This window comes from Eptatretus burgeri, chromosome 2, assembly GCF_056783735.1.
Source record: "Eptatretus burgeri isolate ZD-2024b chromosome 2, Ebu_testis_v1, whole genome shotgun sequence".
Taxonomy (NCBI): Eukaryota; Metazoa; Chordata; class Myxini; order Myxiniformes; family Myxinidae; genus Eptatretus; species Eptatretus burgeri.
In genome coordinates, this window is record NC_140962.1 from 5,669,911 (window position 1) to 5,684,186 (window position 14,276).

Here is a 14,276-nt window from a genome sequence, read left to right on the forward strand (position 1 = left end):
CGTTGCAGCTTCTGCCAGAACTAGTACAGATTGAGCAAGCAGCGGATGACATGGTTCAAACTCGGGTGTCATCCTTCCAAGAGTCTCTTGTCCAGCTGACAAATAGCATGGCTGAGTAAGTGTTTATCACTTTTCACTCATCAAGCATTAATAAACAGACACTATTTGATCGCGATGCATATTTCAACATGAAATATTTGATTGAACATTGTTTTACAAGCGCTAAAACCTTAAAACAAGATTTATTTTTGGTCCTTTCATAACATTTTTTTAAACTTGTGGTTGTTTTGTTTTTTTTGGCCATATATTTATTGCATGTACAGATAAGATGCCTTTCAGCCCCTTCCCATCTACCCCCCCTGCTTCTGTATTATAAAGTATGCATCGTAAATTTGTCTCCAAAGAATGCACACTGTGAGAGCATCCTGTGCCATTGCTGAAGGTAAGGCCAAACAAAGTATTTTATATTTCTAGTAACATAGTAGAGCAAATATGTAGGTTGGGGATTGCAAAACCTTTTTTTTAATGCAAATGTATATTGATGGAACAAAATCATACATTGATCAATGTATAAATTAACAACCCCACACATGTTCCACGAATGACAGTCATAGCAAATTGCAGTGATATCAGTGAAGATATTATAAACACAGAATATTGGGAGAAGGTGAGGAAGGGGGAGAGAGTTTTGGGGTGTAGGGGAGTAGAATCCTCCTCCTCTCTCATGAAGCACGAGGCTGCAGATGGCATCATTGGCTGAGGGTGCAGCTGTGCCACTGATGCAATTCCCCTATTACTAGTACACTGGTACTCATTTTGCTGACCTCAGAAGGATTACAGGCTGAGTCAACCCCACCCAGTGTTAATTTAAATGGTTGACAGGGGCTCAAACTCAGGACCCTAAGATCCCAAGCCAGCCACTCTAACCACAAAGCCAACACCAGGCTCAGGAGTCGCATTATGGAGTATGATATTTTTGGGATCTTACCTGTAAAATGTGCATTTATGTTGCAGTTATTCATTTGGGGATTGTTTACGTGTTTGAGATATTGAGCATTCATGGGATGAGGTATTTGGTGAAGGTACGGATTTGGATCCGGATACAAGAATTTTAAATTATTTTAAGTGATTCCTTAACATTGAAAGATAGGGCCAAAAATGATATGTAGTTATATTTGATATATAACTGATATATTTCAGTTATATAACTGATATATATATATATATATATATATATATATATATATGAAATGATATATTTCGAAAAGTTATAGACTGATTCATACGAAATTAGGTAGACAGGTTGGGTGTGTGACAAGAACAAGCCGATTCGATTTTGGCTTTCGGTCTGAATTCAGATCCGACCTCTCGGTGGGATAAAAACATAAACTGTTCAGCCTGGCAGAGGTATGCGCTCCACCAAGTGCCATTTTAGTTTGAGAGTGGACCACCTGAGAGATTCGCACAGCAATATAACTAAAACGAGTGATCTGTCATGGTTCTCCACAAAATTTGGTGTTTCAAATGAATCAACCAATGACAATGTACATCACTATAATGAATATTACATTCAACCAGACGATTTAGTACAAGCAGTACATTTCAAGTGCAATGCCAGAATGAAAGAAAGAGGCAATGAATGATCAGAACATTTGAGCCAAATACTTTGCATTTATCTCACATAAGTCGGAGCCGTTTCAGCATCCGATGAGTTTTACTGTAGTTGGTTTACAGCAACAATCAAGTTGTGATACAACATTTGAATTTATTATGAAACACGAAAGAATGATGCAAACGAAAGGGGCCTGGTGTTGGCGCAGTGGTTAGGGCAGCGGCTTGGGATCCAAAAGGTCCTGAGTTCAAGCCCCGTTGGGCCACTGAATTAATACACCAGGGGGTTGACTCAGCCTGTCATCCTTCCGAGGTCGGCGAAATGAGTACCAGTGTACTGGGCCGGTGTATACCCCGGTTAAAATAGGTGTACCATATCCCTGTATCGTAAGAGGCGACCAGGGTTGCGTCAGGAAGGGCATCCGGCGTAAAACATGTGCCAAATCACTATGCAGATCATGCGAATGATCCACTGTGGCGACCCCTAAAGGGAGCAGCCGAAAGAAGAAGAGAGAGAGAGAGAGAGAGAAAGAATGATGCAACCCTTTCTTTCAAAAGTATCGGAAAAAAAAGTCTATTCAATTACTTCAATTTTGAGACTAACAATTGCATTGCTATATATTTGCTGCTCGGTTCTCCCTTCGTGCCATCTCGTTTACTCCTGCGATTGCATTCCTGTCCTCAAGAAAAAATATACTGTCGGACTCTGAAAAATTTTGCAAGCAATTCATTTTTTGATATTATGGCAAATGTCGATACTGATGTCCGAAACTAGATCATCCAAAACCTTGTCACGAGGGAACCTGTGCATTATTCAGCCTTGCCATGATTGAACAGAGCAGCCCCATGCCAGACCATACCATAATTCCACCAAAATTGAGCGAAATCTTGTATAAAATGCCACTTCTGTACGAACGTGAACCCAGAAGTAACTTTGTTGGGAAGCAAAATGGCTCCATAGAGACCACGTGACACAGATTGACCAATCACAAGCTGGATCTTTCTGTACGAGCAGAACAATAGATGGCCAGACTCTCTCTATATATAGCACTGCATGAGACCCGATGTACTCCTAAGACCCTCTAGAACCTTAAGACCCCTGAAGCCCCTTGAGAACCCAAACACCTCGAAAGACCCCTAAGATGCCTTAAGACCCCCATGGCCCTTAAGACCTCAAGAACCCTGATGACTCTTAAGACTCTTTCAACACTTTAGACACCTTTTCAACCCCTTCACCCTTTCGACTTTTTTACCCTTTAGACTCTTTAGACCTTTTATACCTTTTCGACGCCAAGAACCTCGAGACCTTTACACCCCTTAAGTCCTTTTAGACCCATTAGACCTTAACACCATTGAGACCCCTTACACTCTTCAGACATGTTGGACAGCTTGGACCCTTGACCATTTCGTGCTTTAGACTATCTAGAATCTTTGAGGCGAACACCACGCAGATATCTATAGCCTTTTTGCAAAACACAGACGATGCTGTTTTTCAGCAAGTAATGCGCAAACTTGACCCACCCGGGGTTGCGCACACTGCTTGTCTACATTTGTATACATATACAGTATATATACAGTATGCATTTAATATTATGGAGCTAATGCATGTATGGCTATATTTATTTGAGAAAAACTTCAAAATTGATCACTTGACATTTTACATCATAAAAACTTTACATTGTGCTCCAGCAAGGGAAATATGGTTGTATGCCCCAAAATAATTTTCAGGTATACGGTGTGTCCCAGCAAAAATGATTACCAAGTGTAAATTTAACATTTTTTTTATTTTAATCTTGTGGCACAGAAACTATACAATGTTGTCCAGCCAGCAAGGCCAAATATGATTACATTATATCCAAAAAATAATTTTCAGGTAGGCTTATACTGGTTGATTGGCATCTCAAGGAGATGGGGATGGGCCAGGCATCTGTCTGGGGATGGGCAGACGTAGGCCCCTGGAATACCGGCAGAAAGTGGACGCAGTGACGCGCTGCTCTGGTGCATGCTCCCATACCTGACCTGACCTGACGTAACCAAGACAGTGTGTCCCAGAAAACACATCACTTAATGGAAAATTATATTTTTGTTGCATTTTATAGCACAAAAACATTACAGTATGGTCCATCAAGGCTGTTCCATAAGCATGCACATGCACATGCACCTCATTACGAAGGCTGAAGTACATGTTAATTCTAATGCACATCTGCTCGAACGAAGGGCCAGAATGCATGGTCATGCAGTTGGACCACTCATCAATAGGAATAGGCCCCATGACACTCTTGAGCGAGGAGCAGAATCTCCTCCCTGGAATGAACTGGTCAAACCTGCAAGACATTAAGTCAAAATCAGACCCCGTCACTGTCGTCATGTAGGGGGTACTGTGGTGGAAAACTCGAAACCTTACTCAAGTAACTCCAGTAACTCCAGTCACAACACAGGTTGAATCATTTATTTAATACATGATCATGGAGAAATACAATCAATGCAACATAGTTGTTTTCTGGCTTAAAGTTCAAAACAGAGCTAATAATATAGGGAAGAGAAATGGGGAGGGTGATCTACTTGCATGCCAGCGAGTTGACCAATCACATTCTGCTAAGAGACAAACAGAACCGTTTTCTTCAAGGGCATGGTCATGACTTTGTTTCAAATGCAAATTCCTATGGTTTGTCCTCGAGCACTTTCAAGCTTTATCAGATATTTGCAATGCTTCACTGCTCTCCCCCTTCATAACTATTGCATAATGTATACTTCATTTCAACATAACAATGCCCCGTGTTCATGTGATTCCTAAAGGTTTACTACACAGCAAATTTGTTATTCAGCATTCATTAATTAGAATTAAGCATTCCTTTGTCTCACTGGCACCCATCTCACTGGCACCTGAACAAAGGCAGCTTTATTTAATTTAACTTGCCAACCAAGTGAAATTTAAAAAAGATGATATTGTTACATAGTTTATGAGCACACTATATCTATCCATTAAGCCTGGTATTGGCTTAGTGGTTAGGATGGTGGCTTGGGATCCCAGGGTCCTGAGTTCAAGCCCCGTTGGCTGTTGAATTAACACCAGGGGGTTGACTCAGCCTGTCATCCTGCCGAGGTCGGCGAAATGAGTGCCAGTGTACTGGTCCCGGTGTATGCCCCGGTTAGAATAGGTGTACCATATCCCTGTGTGTCGTAAGAGGCGACCAGGGTTGGCGTCAGGAAGGGCATCCAGCCATAAAACATTGCCTCAAGAAAAAGCCAAACCCCTGCACAGCAGGGAAAAATGGCTGTAAAAACGGTCATTTTATTATTTTTTATATCTATCCATTATATAACAACCATCAGTATGCGATTTATCCATTATCAAGTGTATTTTAAAGTATCAGAGCAGCAAACGTAATAGAGGGGTACACATTTCATTTAACTAAGCACGGACTAATAATCGCATCTTTCACCAGTCCCGGATGTGCTTGGGCTAGCACGGGGATTATATGTTCGTTATTATTGTCATCTGCTTTGAAAGGTTTGCTTTGAGTGGTACAGTGGTGGTATTGAGCATTTACTCATGGATTCAGGAGAGCACTTTCTCAACATTGAGAAAGGCAAACAATATATCAATCAATGATCCTAAGTTTTGTAAAGATATGTTACAGTTATATGGAACTAACAAGACCACAGTATATTTGAACAAAGATTCTGTTCTACTCATTTGTGGTTTGTCATTTACAAGCAAACGTTGATACAAAGAAACTCACAAGCCACGGGCAGTCCACTCTGCAAACGTAATGAATTCTGTCTTTCTTATTGTCAAAGAACTAATAAGCATGTTTTATGCTGCAAGCCTTTTAAACCTTTATCTCAACTCTGCCAGTGGCTTTACCCATGATATTTTCTGGTGAACTATTCCTTATATGGTGACAAAGTGACTTTAGCCAATGCTTTACAACAGATTTTATACCTCCATATTATTTAAAAGCATTTGAAAGCATATAAAATGAAATGAGTATGTAATTTTTGGATAAAGAGTGCTTATCCCAATATGAAAAAACAACTTGTTTCGGCATGATCAATACAGAAACACCGATACTTTGCGATAGTCATGTGATCCACAAAGCTTTATATAACCTTATATGTCCATAAACTGTTGGTGTAGCATATTTCTCACATTTCACAAGACAGAATTATTTGTTTTACTTCCACAGTACCAGGAAGCAAGTGCCACACCAGCTATTGCTGCATACATCTTTACCAACAGGAAATGTCTGCCACACATTAACTTGTCTGTCATACACAAAACTTAGTGGGTAATTGTGATGACATTGTATTGTGTAATTGTAATATATAACTGCTCCCCTATTTCCTTTGAAATTGTAAATTTTGTCTCAACATACTTATAATGTGGACCAAAATTCCTAGATTGCTTAGTTAAATAAACTTGGCTATGTACAAGTTGTTGATGATATTTGTAATTCGAAAGGGTTTGGTGTACATTTGATTAATTTGATATGCATCTTCTTTCACTGGCAGGTGCGAATTGATCTTCATCCACTGCATAAAACCAAACTTGACAAAGGTATCGAAATTCAGTCTTTTATATTTTTTTGGTGGGATCATGTGTTGTTTTTGCACTCACCATACAGTATGTGCAACTTTTTTTATTTGTTTATTATGGCCAATGACGACATTCCAGATCACACTGGAAGGACGAAGGCCCAATTGACACTTGATTTCAGCACTCGATTCATGAAAATATGTTTTCTTGTATTGGTATTTGAGCTGCATGAATAATTAATGTAAAATTGATTGATATAAAAGTCTTAAGTATGTGCTCACAACTTTTCAATGTGATTTCGACATTGAATATTTTTAATCTTCACAAATGCTGGGTTTGAATGATATGAAACCTTATTGAGAAAGCCCTAGAATTTCTCATCGATGTGATATGCTTTGGCCATCAGCATATTTTTGAAGGATAGTTTGCACAAGTAAAGTGCTTCCAACGAGGCCAGTCATTGGGCGTGAAGTACTCATGTGGAAATGTATCATTTGGAGGATATGACTGATATGTAGAATCTCCTCAAGTTAACTTTCTGAGACTTCTTCAACAGGGAGTCATTTAGATTATTTGCTTTCCAAATTACTGGTCTTTGAGAACATTTATTTACCAATACATGCTTTACAAAACATGCCATTCCTTTAACAGCTACTGACTCAGACAACAGGTAAGGGTGCACAGGTTTGTTCTGTACCAAACCCCCCGCCCCCTCCAATTTAGTAAACTTTTCTTTGAAGCGACAACTCTGAGCCAACCGTATGCTTCTTAGCACTGCTAACTGTAGTTAGCTGCAAATCAAAGGGTAGAGGAGCTCCGTGTGAGCCAACGGTCATCCATATCTAGTGCCCAACTGTGTCTGCAGACATCCTCGTGCAGTTGGGTGACTTTTTTTGAAGAAGGGGGTGGCAGGATTTGCACGCCGGTCACCGTAAAACACTTCATTCCGCAAAATGTACCACAAAGAAATCTGAAAACCCACTTCGTGGGAGTAACTCCTGTGCAGCTACCCTCCGCAGGGCAGCTCACTGGATGATGGGATTGGGGCAAAGCCGTTGGGATGTCAGGGGTGTGACAAACCCTATTGCTGACCCTCCAATCAAGTGTGATCCACCTTCATTGATGGAAACACAGGCTACGGTGAACCGGTTGAAATGGGGTAAAGCTCCAAGGATCTGTGGCATCCATGCTGAACTTTAGAAGGCTGGTGGAACTGCTGTACTCGTGTCATTGCACGCAGTTGTGTGCTCTGCCTGGAACACAGGCATCATCCCAACTGACTGGAAGAGGGGCCTTGTTGTCCCTCTCTGGAAAGGGAAGGGTGATCGCGAGGCCTGCAACAACTACCGAGGGTAACGCTCCTCTCAGTGCCAGGCAAGGTCTTTGCTCGGATAATTCTTGAGAGGGTTCACCACCATCTACTTGAGCACCAGTGTCCAGAGCAGTCAGGCTTTACACTACAGAGGTCAATGATTGACCATATCCTTGCTCTTCAGGTCCTCACCAAACAGAGACGAGAGCAGGGGCTACTTGCAGCCCATGTTGATCTCTGCAAAGCATTCGATTCAGTAAAACGGGATGCTTTCTGGAGGATTCTTGGTCTTCGTGGGGTGCCACCAAAACTGATCGATGTGATGTCTGAACTCTACTCTGATACTGAAAGTGCTGTGAGATGTAGTGGTACCATCTCTGACTTATTTCCAGTTGTTACTGGAGTCCCTCAGGGGTGTCGTCTGCCCCCCCCCCCACACTTTTCAGCACTTGTATGGACTGGATTATTGAGAGGATGTCAGAGAGATCAAGTTGCGGTGTATCGTTTGGGAATGTCAATAACTTTAACTTTGATTTCGCAGGTGATGCAGTCATCTTTGCGGAGACTTTGGATATCCTTTTGGGGGCCCTCGAGGTGCTGAATGAGGAGTCGGAGCCACTGGGATTACGGGTTTCCTGGGTCAAAATTAAGATCCAGATTTTCACTGATATATTGGATGCTGCCAATTTGTCTGTACCCATTTGTGGTGAGGATATTGAGGTCACGGAGAGATTCACTTTTGGCAGTGATATTCATGTCTCTGCTGGCTGTGTGAGCACAGAAGTCAATTGACGTCTCGGTTCGGCCTGGGGTGTCATGGATTCACTGGATCATGGAGTGTGGCGCTGCCGGTACCTGTGCAGGACGAAAGTCCGAGTCTTTATGTCCTTGGTGCTTCCAGTCTTGCTCTACGAATGTGAAACTTGGACTGTGACCAGGGATCTGAGAGGGCGACTTAATTCCTTTGGTACCAGGTCTCTTCAGAGAATTCTTGACTATTTCTGGTCGGACTTTGTGTACGACGAGCGGTTGCTGAGAGCAACTCAAATGAGATTTGTTACCTGCATAGTCCGTGAGCATCAGCTGTGGCTGTCTGGATATGTGGGTCCTTTTCCTGATGCTGATCCTGCTCACCCGATTCTCTCAGCAAGGGAGCCCCATGAGTGTAAGGGTCAATGGGCTGACCACGTGCCTCGTGGTTGCAGCAGGTTGATCAGCATCTCACGGAGATGTGGATGGGCCAGGCATCTGCCTGGGGGGATGGCCAGATAGAGGCCCCTGGAGTTCTGGTGGACAGTAGATGCAACGATGCGCTGCTCTGGTGCATGCTCCCATACCTGACCTGACCTAACTGTAGTTATAATGTTCCAAACACAATCAAGATCTTGAGGCCATGCGAATCTGTTCATTTTTGCACAGGAAGAAGACTGATATGAAGAGTATGCTTTGGTGAACAGCTTGTGGCTGGCTGACTGGCTGTAGATGCTTCTCATCTTATACTTTAACAATGAGTTGGAGCATTCTCGTGCGATTTTTGTGGAGGTAATCAGGGCATCGTACCCTTTACAAATACTTACATTGCCGGTGTCACGTTGACGACAAAATGTTGAAGCTGTGAATGATACCATTTTCAAAATGATCTCACTTGAAATGGCAGTGTATTTGCCAATTTTAATCACCAACAATAGTTCTGGGCAGACCGCCATTGTCTATAACCGGTCAGGTCTGGTATGGGAGGATGCGCTGGAGCAGCGCATCGCTGCATCCATTTTCCGCCAGTACTCCAGGGGCCTCCACCTGGCCGTCTCCCAGGCAGATGCCTGACCTATCCCCATCTACTTTCTACTTGAGATGCTAATCAATCTGCTGCAACCACGTGGCATGTGGTCGGCCCATTGGCCTCCTCCACTCACTCAGCTCCCTCGCTGAGAGAATCTGGTGAGCAGGGTCAGCGTCAGGAAAACTAGCCACATGTCCATACAGCCGCAGCTAACGCTCACGGAATATCAGGTCGGGTATGGGAGCATGTGCCAGAACAGCGCGTCGCTGCGTCCACTTTCCGCCGGTACTCCAGGGGCCTCCGTCTGGCCATCCCCCAGGCAGATGCCAGGCCCATCCCCATCTCCTTGAGATGATGGTCAACCTGTTGCAACCATGAGGCACGTGGTCGGCCCACTGGCCTCCTCCACTCATGAGACTCCCTCGCTGAGAGAATCTGGTGAGCAGGATCAGCGTCAGGAAAACGAGCCACATGTCCATACAGCCGCAACTGACGCTCACAGACTATGCAGGGAACAAATCTCATCCGAGTCTCTCTCAGCAACCGCTCATTGGACACAAAATCCGACCAGCGATAGCCAAGGATTCTCCGAAGAGACCTGGTACCAAAGGAATTAAGTCTCCGTCTCAGATCCTTGGTCAGAGTCCAAGTCTCACACCCATAGAGCAAGACTGGGAGTACCAAGGACCTGAAGACTCGGACTTTCGTCCTCCCGCACAGGTACCGGCAGCGCCACACCCCATGATCCAGTGAATCCATGACTCCCCAGGCCCGACCCAGACGTCTATTGACCTCTGACCCGCAGCCAGCAGAGACATGAATATCACTGCCAAGGTAAGTGAATCTCTCCACGACCTCAACATCCTCACCACAAACAGACACAGACAGGACAGCAGCATCCAAGATGTCACCGAAAGCCTGGATCTTAGTTTTGACCCAAGAAACCCGTAATCCCAACGGCTCCGACTCCTCATTCAGCACCTCGAGGGCCCCCAAGAGGATGTCGAAAGTCTCCGCAAAGATGACTGCATCATCTGCAAAATCAAGGTCCGAGATCTTGACATTCCCAAATGATGCACCGCAGCTTGATCGCTCCGACATCCTCCCTAAAATCCAGTCCATACAAGTGCTGAAAAGTGTGGGGGCAAGTACACATCCCTGACGAACTCCAGTAACAACTGGAAATAAGTCAGAGATGGTACCACCACACTTCACAGCACTCTCAGTACCAGAGTAGAGTTCAGACATCAGATCGATCAGTTTTGGTGGCACCCCACGAAGACCAAGAATTCTCCAGAGGACATCCCGATTCACTGAATCGAACGCTTTACATAGATCAACATAGGCTGCAAGCAGCCCCTGCCGAAACTCTTGTCTGCGTTCGGTGAGGACACGAAGTGCAAGGATACGGTCAATCGTTGACTTCTTTGGTGTAAAGCCTGACTGCTCTGGACGCTGGTGCTCAAGCAGATGGTGGCGAACCCTATCAAGAATTATCCGAGCAAAGACCTTGCCCGGCAATGAGAGCAGCGTCACCCCTCGGTAGTTGTTGCAGTCTTGGCGATCACCCTTCCCTTTCCAGAGAGGGACAACAAGGCCCCTCTTCCAGTCAGTTGGGATGATGCCTGTGTTCCAGGCAGAGCACAAAACTGCATGCAACGACACGAGTGCAGCATTTCCACCAGCCTTGAGAAGTTCGGCATGGATGCCACAGATCCCTGGAGCTTTGCCCCGTTTCAACTGGTTCACCGCAGCCAGTGTTTCCACAAGCGAAGGTGGACCACAGTTGATTCGAGGGTCAGCAACAGGGATTGTAACACCCTTGACGTCCAACTCGACAGCTGGGGGATCAGCCTGGTACAACCGCTCAAAGTAACCGGCCCAGCTGGCCTTCACTTCAGACTCCTCTGTCAAGAGCCTACCACTCTCTGCTCGAACTGCAGTGCTCTGAGGGATGGGCTTGGATGTACGTAATGCGCGAATTCCCCTGTAAGCGGGACGAGAATCACCTGTCCACAGGTGATGCTCTACCCCCTCACAGATTCCTCGCACATAGGCCTCCTTGTCCACCCTCAGTGCACGTACAGTTTTACGCCTCAGCTCCCTGAACAGCTCAGCTCTGCCATTCATCCTGGCCCTGCGACTCTGGTCAATGGTATCCAGTGTCCCTTGAGAGACAAAATTCTTCTTTGCCCTGCGGTGAGCTCCAAGGCATCCACCGGCAACATTAAGGACGGTGGTCTTGAAGGCGCTCCACAACTCTTCAGGACCCCCCAAAGCACCCAGACCCCCCAAGTGTCCACTCAGCCTGTTCGCAAACTCCTCAGCTACTCTCTCATCCCTGAGCTTGGCAACATCCAGCCTAGGCTGGGATGGTACCATTCTCCAGGATTTAAGGTGCAGCTTTAGAGTTGCTACAACAAGCCTGTGGTCAGTATTGAGGAACTGAGCACTCCGGTAGACCCTGCAGTTCTGGATCACCCTCCAATGATCGTCAATGAGGACATGGTCAATCTCCTTTGCCACACCGCCAGCGTTGGAATACCAAGTCCAGCGATGAGCTTGTGGGCGCTGAAACCATGAACCAGCCACCCTAAGTCCATGACTTCTTGCAAAGTCAAGGAACTTAGTGCTATTCTGGTTCATAGTTCCTGACCCATGGGGACAAACACACACCTCATAGCCATCCCTATCAGTTCCAGTCGATGCATTGAAATCCCCCAAGACTAGAAGTGTATCTCGTCTGGGGCACTGATCAACCACAGATTCGAGTGTGGCGTAGAATGCATCCTTCACGGTGAGATCACTCGCCTCAGTCAGAGCATAAACAGAGACCAGGGAAATGACACCTAAGGAGTGACGAATCCTTAATCTCATAATATGCTCTTTGACCGGTGTTACTTCAATTATCATTGGGGTCAGCTTATTGGACACAGCTACAGCAACTCCTTAGGTATGGTAACCACGGAATATGCAAGTGAAAAATGTCATTTGAGTCTCTCTTAGCAACTGCTCATTGGACACAAAGTCCGAACAGCGATAGCCAAGAATTCTCCGAAGAGATCTGGTACCAAAGGAATTAAGTCACCATCTCAGATCCCTGGTCAGAGTCCAAGTTTCACATCTGTGGAGTAAGACTGGAAGCTCCAGTGACCAAGGATCTGAAGTCTCAGACTTTCGTCATCCTGCACAGGTATCGACCGTGCCATATCCCATCATTCAGTGAATCCATGACTCCCCAGGCCCGACTCGGACGTCTATTGTCCTCTAGCTCATCACCAGCAGAGACATGAATATCACTGCCAAGGTCAGTGAATCCCTCTGTGACCTCAACCACCTCACCACAAACGGGTACAGACAAGGTAGCAGCATCCAAGATGTCATTGAAAGCCTGGATTTTAGTTTTGACCCAAGACACCCACAATCCCAGCCGTTCATTCAGCATGTCGAGGACACCCAAAAGGATATGCAGAGTCTCTGCAAAGATGACTGCATCATCTGCGAAATCAAGGTCAGAGATTTTGACATTCCCAAATGATACACCGCAGCTTGATCTCTCTGACGTCCTCCCCAGAATCCAGTCCATAGAATTACTGAAAAGCGTGGGGGCCATTCCACACCCCTGACAAAGTTCAGTAACAACTGGGATGTCAGTTGGATGGCCCCTGGAGTACATGTCAGAGATGGTATCAGCACATCTCACAGTACTCTCAGTACTAGAGTATAGTTCAGACATCAGATTGTTCAATTTTGGTGGCACCCCACGAAGACCAAGAATCCTCCAGAGGGCATCTTGATTCAATGAATCGAACGCTTTGCAGAGATAAACATAGTCTGCAAGCAGCACCTCCGGAAACTCTTGTCTGCGTTCGATGAGGACCTGAAGAGCAAGGACACGGTCAATCATTGACCTCTTTGGTGTAAAGCCTGACTGCTCTGGGTGCTGGTGCCCAAGCACTTGTTGGCGAGCCCTATCAAGAATTATCTGAGCAAAGACCTTGCCCGGCACTCAGAGTAGCATCACCCCTCGGTGGTTGTTGCAGTTTTGGCAATCACTCTTCCCTTTCCAGAGAAGGACAACAAGGCCCCTCTTCCAGTCAGTTGCGATGATGTCTGTGCTCCAGGCAGAGCACAGAACTGCATGTAATGACACGAGTACAGCATTTCCACCAGCCTTGAGAAGTTCAGAATTGATGCTACAGATCCCAGCAGCTTCACGCCATTTCAACCGGTTTACTGCAGCCTGTGTTTCTGCATCCTATGTGTTTTTGTGATCCACAAACGAAGGTGGATCACAGATTATTGGAGGGTCAGCAATTGGGATTGTAACACCCCTGACATCCAACCCAACAGTTGTTGGGTTAGTCTGGTACAGCCGGTCAACGTAACCGGCCAAGCGGGCCTTCACTTCAGACTCCTCTGTCAAGATCCCACCACCCTGCGCTCTAACTGCAGTACACCGAGGGATGGGGTTGGAGGAACACAATACCTGAATTCCCAAGTAAGCAGGACAAGAATCACTTGACCACAGTTGATGCTCTACCCCTCACAGATTCCTTGCACATAGGCCTCCTTGTCCTCCCTCAGGGCATGTACAGTTTTACGCCTCAACTCCCTGAACAGCTCAGCTCTGCCTTTAAGCCTGGCCCTGCGACTCTGATCAATGGTATCCAGTATGCCTTGAGAGACAAAATTCTTCTTCCCCTACAGTGAGTTCCAAGACATCCACCGGCAACATCAAGGATCCATCCATCTATCCATTGGGACCACGCTCTGTGCAGAGCGTTTGTACTGCCTAAGCAGTCTCCTTGGCTCTTGGGTACAATGCTGGACAGGTCGCCACTCTGACACAGGATACCAGCAAGCTAGCACTCATTTTGCCGACCTCAGAAGGATGACAAGCAGAGTCAACCCCACCTGGTATTAATTCAACAGCCGAGAGCGATTTGAATTCAGGATCCGAGGATCCCAAGCCAACACCAGGCATAACATCTAGGATGGTGGTCTTGAAGGCATGACAACTCCTCAGGATT

General features: G+C 45.5%; 1 protein-coding gene across 1 annotated transcript in view; it reads left to right on the top strand.

Annotated features, from left to right (window-relative positions):
* LOC147031312 (unconventional myosin-XV-like) overlaps positions 1-14,276 on the top strand; it is a 443,397-nt gene continuing 429,121 nt past the window's right edge. The window contains exons 1-2 of the mRNA XM_085861560.1: positions 1-115; positions 6,127-6,172. Of these exons, the coding sequence (XP_085717686.1) occupies positions 51-115; positions 6,127-6,172 (111 nt within the window). The 5' untranslated portion in view covers positions 1-50. The remainder of the gene's footprint in view (positions 116-6,126; positions 6,173-14,276) is intronic.